Source organism: Cricetulus griseus (genome assembly GCF_003668045.3).
Source record: "Cricetulus griseus strain 17A/GY chromosome 1 unlocalized genomic scaffold, alternate assembly CriGri-PICRH-1.0 chr1_1, whole genome shotgun sequence".
Classification (NCBI taxonomy): Eukaryota; Metazoa; Chordata; class Mammalia; order Rodentia; family Cricetidae; genus Cricetulus; species Cricetulus griseus.
Genome location: NW_023276807.1, coordinates 138,913,825 through 138,926,642, shown reverse-complemented (window position 1 = coordinate 138,926,642; position 12,818 = coordinate 138,913,825). Strand labels below are relative to the sequence as shown.

At 41.5% G+C, this 12,818-nt stretch overlaps 1 protein-coding gene across 1 annotated transcript in view; it reads left to right on the top strand.

The window, feature by feature from the left end:
• Corin (corin, serine peptidase) overlaps window positions 1-12,818 on the top strand; it is a 174,417-nt gene that overhangs the window by 118,009 nt on the left and 43,590 nt on the right. The window contains exons 9-10 of the mRNA XM_035453040.1: window positions 732-848; window positions 3,307-3,414. Of these exons, the coding sequence (XP_035308931.1) occupies window positions 732-848; window positions 3,307-3,414 (225 nt within the window). The remainder of the gene's footprint in view (window positions 1-731; window positions 849-3,306; window positions 3,415-12,818) is intronic.

The window sequence follows — 12,818 nt, the reverse complement described above, 5'->3', positions numbered from 1 at the left end:
CAAAGAAAACACATCTGGTGAGAAGCCTCGATTCATGTAGCAGGTTTTAATGTTAGGTGGTCATTCTTTGAAGACTGAGGTCACATGACACATGGGTTTCTGAACACAGGAAGTAGAGAATTTTGAGAAATCACAAGAATCAGAAAGCTAGAGGTAACCAGACACCCGCTTCAGTCATAAATATGTTAGGCAATGAAGTATTCACTGTGCAATAGGTATTCTGGGAGTTCTTTCAAACACATTATTTCATTAGTTCCTTAGATTAGGAAGCTGTGAAATGAAAGGTTTGGCCTAGAGTCAGACAAGCTTGATTTTATAGTCTTCCTCTACCTCCCAGCAGCCTTGTGACTTAAAAATGGACGTTGTGTTCTCTCAGCTTCAGTTCTCTCATTTGTAAAACAACAGCTATAACATCTGTTTCACAGGGATCTGAATTTGATGTGCATGACACACCCATGAAACACACCCCTTATAAACTGCAATTTTTATCATTTCCAGAAAGCACTCAGTTGGTAACATGCACTCTTTATAATGAAGAGAAAATTTAGAAAGAAAACCCTCCATTCCAGACATTCTTGGAAAGAAAAAAATAAGTAGTACTATATTTTAAAAAGAAGTATTGCCTCATCCGTTTGTGTATTCATAACACATCATTTGTTGATGATACCTGATTTGTATGATTAGTAAGGGGCATCCATAAATAAAGCTACCATTCTTCTGGCCTCTCCTAGCTTGTCACAGCCAGGGCCTGGTGGAATGCAGAAGTGGACAGTGCATTCCTAGTGCCTTCCAGTGCGACGGAGACCAAGACTGTCAGGACGGGAGTGACGAGGAGAACTGCAGTGACAGTGAGTGTGTTCCCAGTGTCCCCAGTCCCCAGAGCATTCTTGTATTGGTGGATCTTTCTTTGGGAAAAAAAAACAGAACATCTGGAAGTTGCTTTGGCAGGATTTCCATAGAGATGATCCTAGATTTCCTGGTCACCTTTTCTCTTGGTAAATACTAATGCTTTAGCAGCACAGGCTGGAAACTCTTTCCTAAGGCTAGAGATGAAGCCACATGCTCAGATTTCATTGAGTCTTCTACGGGGAAAGCCTAATAAAGAGAAAACTTTAATGTGTAGCATGCAATTAAATGTGATTAGATGCCCAAAAGAAGGAATTGGTTCATGAAATCAAGTGTAACTGCATCCTAATTTGACCATGTTCAGAGAATCAGTTTAATGTTTCACATTGCTAAGCAACAGGCTTAAATATACTTTTAGAAAAGAACATAATATCCATGCGTGAAGCTTAAACAGAAAGTGGAAGTTAAACATGTTAGCTTTTAAACGTGATCATTTCTGGAAGAAAAAAAAAAAAGCAAGTCCCACACTGATTATTTTAAGACCTGATTTGTCTGAAAACCTCCTAGCATGGGGCTGACAGAATATCCCCAGACTTAATACACCTCCCCCCACCCCCATATTGGTTACTACGATATCAGCATTACACACTGGGAATGAGCATGCCATTGCACCCCTGGTGCTGAGCTTCATGCCCCATGCTACTACATGCTATCTGGGTTGCTTTAGGTGAATCAATCCACCTTTCTAGATCACAGTTTCTACATTAGCTCAGATGATGATAAGTCCTGGGTGGGGCAAATGCCTAGTGAAAGCTGAATAAATATTGCCTATTGTTACATGGCTAGCATGGGAATTCAGTCTAACAAAACAGTTGATGGAGCTTGCAGTCCCATGCCATAGGCTTAAAGTCAGTCAGTCCTACTATGTAGTGCAGGCTGAAAAGAATTCAGGGTGCTGTGCCTCTGTGTGCTTGGTAGAGAGCCCCCAGAAAAAGTTTATGATGGAGATATGCTAGAGGGTCAAGCTGAAGAATGAGAGGAGCCCTCCAGGAAGAGAGTGTCTCAGAAGAGCACGATAGACCACACGGCCAATGGTCTTGAGATAGGAAGTGGGAGATGTGTTTAGACTACAGAGTGAAGACCATGTTGTGAGTTTGCTTACAGGCTTCTTCCTGTTGCTTTTCTGCTCAGAAAGCCATTCTCTCCTTCTCACGGCAATTTACCCCACTTCTTTGGGCAGCTTTGACCTTCTGACTTAGTTTGCTTCAACTGTTCTTGATAAGCGCCTCTGGTATAGCCATGTTTTCACAGCCTGGTGAGGTGTTGTGAACAACACCATCCGTGTTAGACTTTGGGAGCCATACCCTTTTGTCTTTCAGTATTCAATTCCTGGCTTGTCACATAGGCTTGCCACAAAGTAAGCACTTGATATCAGCTGAGCTATTGAATGCATGATGTCCTAAATGTCTCAAGGAGAGTCCACTTATGAAAAATGCTTAAAGTTGCCTTGAGTAAAAACAATTGCCCCTGATAGCTTTAAATGATAACAGTGACATCATTTCTGCAAGATAAACAATAGCATTTCACACTAGAGGGACTGGAAGAAGTATTCCAGCATAATACACAATGCTGTAAAATTATTGATAAGCATGATTGTATATATACATGTATGACTATTTATATTCAAGTGCCTTGCAAGAGATTCTGGATTCCAGATGGCATGTCTGAAAGTAATTGACTATAAAATGGGAGTGATGGAAAGAGAATGGGTTGCAATTTATTACATTATTCACGTAATCTACAAATGACCAGGAAATCAATGGCAAAAGCAGTTTCCTCTCCACACACCTTAAGGAAAAGCCATGGGGCAGATGCTGCTGTTGTCATCATTCATTTGGAGAGAAGAAGCCCTGATCTTAGGTCATCAGAGCTCGGCTGATGATACTTTCCAAGGATACTAGAAGTATGGGAGCAGGTGTGGAAGACTTGCACTATAATAAAGGAGCCTTGAAATAGGACATTCATGTTGATGCCTTGCTGATTCCCAGGGAAAGTGTTTCCTTAATCTGGAGATTTGGGGGCAAAGGAATGTTTAAGACATCATTTACAAACCAGAGTATCAATATCTCTAGTTTACTGGCTTGCCCTCACACCGTTTTCATTTTATTTTGTGAAGTATCCGCACCTTTGTAAAAACAGCATATGCTTTTCCCCATTAGAAGTTGCTTTCTTTAGTTTGGTTTTGCCTCTCTTTTGTTCATTTCTACAGAATTCCTTTGGATGCTGGGCTGTGTTTAGCTGGTGGGATGATGAACCCAGAACATACCTATTCCATATGTGTTCAATATTTGGGGGGAGACTGGAAGGAAATTAAAGTTGTGTCACCCTTCAGCTCTAGGAGACATTCTTAGTCCCTCAGATGGAGGTGATGAAAGCTACTAGGTTTTCTCCCTTCCACAGGTCAGACGCCATGTCCAGAAGGAGATCAAGGGTGCCTCGACAGTTCCTGCCTCGATTCATGTGCTGGTAGCTCTCTGTGCAACTCAGACAGCAGCCTGAGGAACTGTAGTAAGTATAGCAGCTGACTCGGACAATCTCTGTGACAGACTGTATGTTCAGTCTCTTCCTACCGCATTGCCATAAATGACTGAAGTTTGGAATTGCTCCAAAAATAGTATATATATATATTTTTATATTCTATATATATATATAAGGTTGCTTTTTCTTTTGTCCAAAGGTTGCAGGTAGCAGAAAAGAACCAAAATGGTCTTTATTAACTAAATAAGAAACAAATGTGTGGCTGCGGCTGGGCCATCAATCCACATTGCTTAATGTCATTACCACCACTTTCAACTCAACATCGGCTCCTATAAATTATTTTCATGGTACCATCTGTGGGCAGATGTTATCTTTCTTCTTTTTAGAAACACAGCTTCCAAACTGGAGACTTCATCTAAGAAGGAGATAGGAGATTCATTGAAACAGTAGCATGAAATTTGGTCAGTCTATTCTTCCAGGAGATGCGTTCTCACTGTTGGAGACACAGTGGTGAGCTATGACGGCCTGGGAGTCATCCTATTCATTTGTTTCGGGGACAGTGCAGTGACTCCAATGGGGGAAAGCAGGTGGCTGTCTCCAAATTGGTTTTCAGTAGAGATTAGCAGAGGGAAGATGGAACAGGCAAGAGTGAAGAATATCAAGTAAGCTCCTGTGGGAAATTTGAACTGAACTAGAAAATTTCCAAAGACTGATTTTTTAGAAATGTTTCTCCCCCCCTGAAATCAGTTAGGGTATTATACACACCTCTTTCATGTGAGGTAGTTAATTGTTCCATCTTCAGCTTGGGTTTAAAAACTTAGAAGCATGCCAGTCAGTTTTCAGATATCAGGAGAGATTTACCTCACATCATATTCCTTCTCCATGAAGGCCACTAGCAGCTTTGAGGCCAGTAGACTGAGGGGACAATATGCTTCCAGTGGCCTTGTAACATTTGAGTTGAATTATATCCCTGACTAGGATATCCCAGTATATCAATGTTCATGGATGCTAGGGAACTAATTGGCTAAAAGCAAAATCCTCATCTCTCTGCAGTCTCACATGAGGGGACTGTTTCTCTTATATATATTAGATTAGTCCATCTTTTTGTTGCTAATGGTACAATACTGCAGACTAAGTAATTAACAGGAAAAAAGGTTTATTTTGTTCATAGTTCTGGTTCAAGTTTGAGGGGGCCACATATGGCCATGTTCTTCTTACTGCTAGAAAATAAGACTAGCATAAGACATCACATGAAGGAAAAAAGAGGTATCCCCTCTCTTAGCAAAGCCTCCCCCCCTCCATGCTCAGTCATGGGACAACCATGATGTTCTTATCCCCTCCTGTAAGTGGCACTTCTAGGCATCATGTTCTGATTAAGACCTTTCCCTCTAATAGCTCACACTGGGATTAAGCTACATGATTTCAGCACAGACACACTGTAACACCATATGAAAGAACAGTAGATGTTTGGTCATTAAGAAAATACCAGCAGGGGGGAGGGACACTATTCCTTCCTGCCATGCACAAAGCTCTGGTTTCAGTCTTTAGCACCCACATTCATTCATGTCCATAATCCCAACACTAGTACACACTGGTGTAATGATAAGTCTTTCCATAGAAGTTCAAGGTCATCCTTAGCTACTTGGTGTATAGCTGGTATATAAAAAATAATTTTTAGCAATAAAAATGATATAAAAATAAAAAAGATACACTGACCACTTTCTCTCTCAGCCAGACATATGCAAATTCACATTTGCATATAAGTGTGTATATATGTGTGGATGTGTTCTGGGTTCATTGATTCCATCATTTTGTTTTGCTTATGTCAGAATCAGGTCTAGATCTTTTTTTAAAAGAATGATTTATTTTTTTTATTTCGGTTTCAATTTTGGATGCATAATTTTGAAGTGTGGCAGTCATGTCAAAGACATGTGCTTAGTATAAAAAATTTTAATGTTGTTTGACATTAAATGGAATGGCACTGTTAGACTAAAAAATGTAGACAGGGAAATGTTAGCCTGTGTCACACATAGGGGGAAGGGAAACTGAAAATCCTATTTTCTCTACATTTGAAACACGTCAAAATCTAAAAGTTTAAGGGCCAAACATATAGCTCAGAGGCTAAAAGTACTGGCTGTTCTTCCAGAAGACCTGGGTTCAATTCCCAGTACCCACACAGTGGCTCATAAACACTTGTAATTCAAGTTTCCATGGATTCAGTACTCTTTTCTGGCCTCTGTGGGCACTGCATGCACATGGTGCATAGACATACAGGCAGGCAGAACACCCATACATATTAAAATAAATGGTAGGAGAATGGGGAGGGAATGCTGGTGAGGAAGGACAGCGAGGGAGAGCAAGGAAAGAGATGCCTTGTTAGAAGGAGCCAATATGGGCTTAATGAGAAACCTGGCACTAGGGAAATTCCCAGGAATCCACAAGGATCACCCCAAGTAAGAATCTAAGCAGTAGTGGAGGGGCTACCTTAAATGTCCTTCCCCTATAATGATATTGACGATTATATTAAATGCCATCATAGAGCTTTTATCCAGTAGCTGATGGAAGCAGAAGCAGAAATCCACAGCTAAACACTGAGCCAAACTTCTGGAGTCAAGTTGTAAAGAGGGAGGAGTGATAATATGAGCAAAGGGGTCAAGACCATGTTGGGGAAACCCACAGACACAACTGATTGGAGCAAGTGGGAACTCACAGACTCCAGACTGACAGCTGGGAAACCTACATGAGATGGAACCAGGACCCCTGAATACCGGTGACAGTTGTGGGGCTTGGACAGTCTATGGGTCTGCTGGCAGTGGAACTAGTATTTATCCCTAGTGCATGAACTGGCCTTTTGGAGTCCATTCTCTATGGAGGGATACTCTCTCAGTCTGGATATAGCAGGGAGTACCTTGGTCCTGCCCCAAATGATGTGACAAGACTTTGATGATTCCCCATGAGAAGCCTCACTGTCCCTGAAGAGTGGATGGGGGTGGGGTTGGGAGAATGTGGAGGGAGTGGGAGCATGGGAGGGAGAGAGAACTGGGATTGGTATGTAAATAGGGCGTTGGTGGCGCACGCCTTTAATCCCAGCACTCAGGAGGCAGAGGCAGGCGGATCTCTGTGAGTTTGAGGCCAGCCTGATCTACAGAGTTTTAGGACAGCTAGGGCTGTTACACAGAGAAACCCTGTCTCAAAAACAAAACAAAACAAAACAAAACAAAACAAACAAACAAAAATAATTTTAAAAATCTAAATTTTTTTCCAAAATCTAAAAATTTAGAGTACAGTATCATCTTATAAAAAAGAATCATAGGAAGGATAGGCAGCTAGCTTTGGCTTATACATTAAGCAGAACTTGCAGTGAGTGTACAAGGTTCCAGGTGCATAATGGCGCTGTCCTCTTTAAGGAAGAAGACAGGAATCATGTCCTTAGCTTACTGGAGGAAACTTCCAGCCTGGAGGACACCCTGTAGTCTCCTGACTCACATTCACCATGTTGTTCTTTTCATGTTCTTCCAGCATATGCTTTCCCTAGCATCTCCTCAGATCCATCATTCTCCATTGTCCACTAGCTCCTTTCTATACCCAGCAAATACCTGAAGATCGTGTCTTCTGAGTGTTACACTCTGGGCCAGGCGGTGGTCCCTCAGTCCTTCCCTTGTTGAAAGTAGAATTGGAACCTAACTCTATCTGTCAAGGGGCCTCTGGGTATATTATGTACGTGTGCTTGCTTCTCTGTACAGATGGACAAGCAGCATATCCTCTTGTGAATCTGTTCATAGACAAGGAAATGTGATGATTTGACAGTGCTAACCATCATCAACATCAGTGTTGAGCTTCTTGACCCTCACCCCTCTCCCATGATGTTTGTTTCCTGCAATTGGAGCTTACAAAGAGAAAGCAGGGAATAATAGATTAGTAGCAAGTTACTAGAAGTGAAGCTGCTCATTTCTTCCTCCTCTTTTCCTCCCCCATCTTTTTTCTTCGTTCCCCCACACACACAGGGTCTCACTATGTATCCCCACCTAGCCTGGAACTCTCTGTGTAGACCTGGGTGGCCTTGAACTCATAGAGATCTGCTGACCTTTGCATCCTGAGCCCTAGGATTAAATGCACATGTCAGCACATTTCTTTCTCTTCTTCAGTGTAAAATTATACCTTAGAATATGGAAGAAAATGAATGAATAGACCCATAGATGATGAAATATACTACCAAAGGTGATTACTTGGCATGTGAACAGTACTGTTTGGTTTGATGTCCTTGACGTTGTGAATGAAGAAAGTTGATACTCATCTGGCAGAGCCAGAACTCCACCAGACTTTCTTGGATTCTAGTCTCTGAAGACACCGGTTCTTGCCATCTCATAGAAGTCACATGGCTTTTCATTGGCCTCTCAAGGTGCATTGGGTGGGATTCAGTTCCCAGGATATTTTAAATGTCCTTGGTGACTCCTGTGTGAAGCCAAGGTTGCCGACAACTGCTCTAGTGGTCTGTTTGTGGATTGGCTATGTGCAATTATTCCTCCTTTGACACTGAAGAGTGGAAAGTTTTCATATTTCTCTCTACATTTTATTCTTCACTAGAGGACTGGTTCTCAACCTTCACAAAACTGCAATCTTTTAATATAGCTCCTCATTTTGTGGTGACTCCCAATGGTTGCAGAATAGAATATTTGTTTAACTATGTAAAGATGTGTTGTTTTTATTTATGCTGAATTTGTGTAAAGATGTGTTGCTCTTTCACCTTGCCTGCCTAAGGAACCTGATTGGTCTCATAAAAAGCTGAACAGCCAATAGCTGGGCAGAAGAGGGATAAGCAGGGTTGGTGCAGAGAGAAAAAAGGGGAGCCAGACAGTTAGCAGGGTGTTTGGGGTGTGGGAGGTTAGCCTTACAGGGGCAAGCCAGCCAGAGGCCAGACAGACAGACATGGAGGAACAAGGAAAGCAGGATAGACTGTATGTAGATGAGTTAAATGAACCTCAGGACAGCACATAGATTAATAGAAATAGGTTAATTTAAGTTAAAAAGAAACTAGTTAGAAACTAGCCTAAAATAAGGCTGAGTATTAATTAATAATGTCTCCATGTCATAATTTGGGGGTTGGCAGTCAAGGAAGCCTGTCACGACCAACCATAAAATTATTTTCATTGCTACTTCATAACTATAATCGTGCTACTGTTATGAATCATAATGTAAATATCTGTTTTCCAATGGTCTTAGGTGACACCTGTGAAAGGGTTATTCAACCCCCAAAGAGCTTGTGACACACCTTGGGAACCACTGCACCAGAGAAAGCCTATGGCTTACTTTCCATTACTGAAAATGCCTACCATTACAAACAAAATCCTCAAGTTTACATTCTGTGACTGAGACAATGTACTGAAAGGCTCAAAGCATCAGAGGAGCAGATTTGAACAGCCTGGACTATTCTGTCCATGCCTGCCTGGCATCTATCTTCATGCCCTGCAGGGAGCAAATTGCAGACATAGCCTTGCATTGCGGGTAGGAGTAGCAATGATGTTTTTATGGCACAGAGGAACCAATCTATCACTTTCTCCCAAAGAATATAACCCAGGCAAAGGGAAGCACTTGCTGGAAACTGTAATTCCCATGGTTGTCTCTTCCTCTTCGTACCCGTGTTCATCAAGACCCCATGAAGCCTGGTGTGGCTGTCATGCCCCTGGGTAGTTTTCTGTGTTCCTGGTATTCTAATTCCCTTTACTTCAGTATGGTTACTCACCTATTCTCTTACTTCACTTTCTAATGCTCTTATTGAACATCGAGGAAGAGGTAGGAGTGAATAACTTTGCTGTAGATAACTTCCTTCTCATCTACAGTTTCTGGTCTGTGCTTTGCAAACTCCAATTAGAAGAAACAAATAGCATGGGGCTATATCAAGAATGAAGACATCAAAATGGTTAAAGACTTCAGCTCTTGGTAGCAAATAGATAGGAGGAATGGTGTCTTTCTACAAAGGGTCCCAACCTACCAAGTGAACAGATGATTAACTGACATATTATTACTGGGTAAACAATGAATTAATGAATGGAGGCATGGAACATCTACAGCGATTGACATCACAATAAGAGCAAATCAGAAACCACATGGCTGCTGAGGAGAAAACACAGCATCTGTTTACAGTCCTGGCAAACACACAAATCCTGGGCAACCCTCTTGGTTCTGTCACTAAAGTTCAAGAAACAGGGCAGGCGGGGCTCTTCTTTAGCTGTAGTAGGAGTGTGCAATCAGCAAATCCAAACTGCGTGTACTCTGCAGGGCAAATGTCTGGTTTTTTTCAACAGCAAATTGTAAAAAAAAAAACAAACAAACAATGGAGAGAGAAACCAAAAATTTTAAAATAATTAGAAGACAAGTTCTTTAAAGACAGGAAGGCTTGCACTGGAATGTGACAGTAAAGAAAAGCCAGACAGTGACAACTGTGAGATACGTTTTTCCTTTGGGAAGAAAAGAGAAGGCTGAAATAAGACAGGATCTAAAGGCAAGGGGGTGTTTGAATTTTTGCCAAATTTCCCTTATTTGTAGTCACAAGGATATTTACTTTCTAACAGCCCACACACTGTTATAAACAAAAGTGGTAAGTACAGGTTTAGAGTTTGCAGCAAAGGATGTCTGATCACTGTGACTACATGTTAAAAGTGTCATTTTTTCCCTGTAAATGGTCATCACTTAGTACTCAGTTTCCAGTAACTTCACAGCTATACAATCATGTGTAGTTCACAGCCCCGTCTTTATGTGGGATTTAATAACTCTAGTTACAGTCTTTGAAAGTGAGATACCATAGACAGTACACCAGACTTTTAAAGATAGAGACTTATTAAACCTTATCTACAGTCAGGACCTGGTGAGCAGAGAACTTCGAGAGAACTTAGACACTAGACCAGCTGGTCTGTGACGTGATCGCCCTCTAGTGATTATTTCAAATTAAGCTCAATGTTTATGCTTAAACTATAAAAGCTTACTGAGCAAAGGTACCGGATTTGGATTTGATGAGTGTCTAAGAGTCTAACTTGTTCAGCAATCTGTGAAGAATGCCTTTTAGGGGAACAGAACAGAAGTTCCAATCCTTACCTCACTCAATAAAGATCTCCAGGACTATGTGTGCTAGTCACGTAATCTTTTCATCACCCTTGGCTGTGAAACGCTAAAAGTTACCTTTTGACAAATCAAAAGTGACTCATTCTCCATATGTCAAAACAGAGAAAAATTATCCATGAGATGTGATATTACCTATTCACCACCTAATTGAAATACACTGATAAAAGTTTAAACCTTGGTGGGATGGTAAAGGGAGAGAAAGGAAAGATTGTGAGAGAAAGGATTGCCTCAGACATCTGTGTGAATAATGGCATTCTATAAAATTATAAGTACATTAAAGGAAGGAGTATAGACATCTGCACCTCTGGAATTAAAGATGTTTGTGATAGTCAAGAAGCCTGTAATACAAGCAATGGGGAGAATATGGGGAAGGTGTGCTTCTTCATTGGCAAAGGCATGCATGAATGTGAGCAGGGAAAGCAATGGGAGGGGCTTTAAAGTCTTCTAAAGACTCTGAGAGAGACAGGGAGAAAGATAATGAGATGCTTATGTATTTTTTGTTATTGCTAAAAAGAAAATATTTTAAGAATCTGAAGACAATATTTGAGAGTCTTTGAGCAGTTAGAGTAAGTGACTGTAGATTAAGTGGCTTAAGCAGTAGACATTTCTATCTCCCAGACCTGAGTGGGGTCTGGAAGCTTGAGGTCAGGGTGCCAGCATAGCTCAGACATAGATCCTTCTCAACCACAGAAGGCCAATTGCCCATTGTATCTTACATGCCAGAATGAGAGGGAAATTTCCCTGATACCCTGGGTGCTGGGCACTGATCTAATTTCCAAAGACACTGCTGTTATGACCCAGTCACCTTGAAAGAGCCCTACTTCCCAACACCATCACACTGGGGCAAGTACTTAAACTTATGGCTTTGAGAGAATACAAACACTGGGTCCTCAACACCCTCCCTTCATAAATAGAAGAGACACTAGGGACCAAACCTTTACCTCCCCTGCATTCTTGTCTTTCCATCTTATATTTGTCCCCAATAAAATTCCAGTTTCCTGGTGCCTTGGCTTCCCTCGGAAACAGAGAGTCCTAGCACATCTTGTCTATGACATCTTTAATTTTGTCAGCCTCTAATGAATATTATATCCACAAGCTATCATAGTCTCTAGACTATTAAGTACTCTCGAGGCTTACTTTACCCCAGTCCATATTACTCATTTATTTGTATCATATCACTTTTCAGACAAAGAAGGCATGGACTCTTCAGTGTGCCTAGGTCTATTTTATAACACATGTCTAATTAACTCTATTACCTCAGGGTCAATGGTATAATTTGCTGGAACCACCAAGGGGACAGACAGCCTCTACTGCCTTCCCTCAAACCTGCTTTTACCCACCTGTCCTCAGAGGCTTGAATTGTTCCTGGTTATCTTGTGCTGTCCCTTTGAGCTCCTAACATTTTGATCAGTGTCGCCTTGTTAATGAATTCAGGTTGCTATCACAGAGTACATAGGCTGTGAGGCATAAGCAATAACTGTGTGTGCCTCACAGTTCAAAAAGCTGGAAGTCCATGATCAAGGTCTGGGCAGATTTGATCTCCAGGGAGGGCTTGCTCACTTCATGACTTGCCATGAGCTGCAGTCTTGCTCTGCCCTTACAGGGTATAAAAGCAAGACTACTATCTTTAAGAATGCTGATTCCATAATGAGATTTCTCCTGTCATTTATAATGGATCTAAGTTTAATTACATTCCAAAGCCCCACCTCTGAATGTTATACCATTGGGGGTTATGGCTATGAATTTGGGGGTGAGGGAGACAGAGCCATGATGAACTTTATCCTAGCCTGTTCACATGTTCTGCAGCCAGTACATATGTGTTCTTTTCTGTCAAGATTGGAGTCCCAAAATAGCAGGGACATTGCTTTTCCTTTTTCAGTGCCTAAGACAGTCCCTGACACATTTCCCCTCTTTTCCTTCCTCCATTCTCTGAAATCAAGAGCTAAATGCCATTTCTTTAAACTCCAAGACTGATGTGGAGAAGGCAAGTAGGTCAAGGAGAAATGCAGTGTAGTGTATTAAAAAATGAGTCCAACATGCTTGAATATCAGAGCCCTCACACTCTTCTTCGGGAAGAATAAGAAGAGCCCTGAGTCATGAAGGTCTCTCGGAAGTGGTAATATGCGGGCTGAGATCAGCATACTGGAGAAGGGATGGCTTACTGAGGAAGATAGAGAAGGACCGTGCCTGGCACCAAGTTCTAGAAGTACTTGACAACTGGAAGTGTAGCCCATTTGGGTAAATGATATCAGGAAAAGACATAGAAAAGAGAAGCATACAGGCCACATGAGGACATATCCTTCTGGAAATATTCTGGT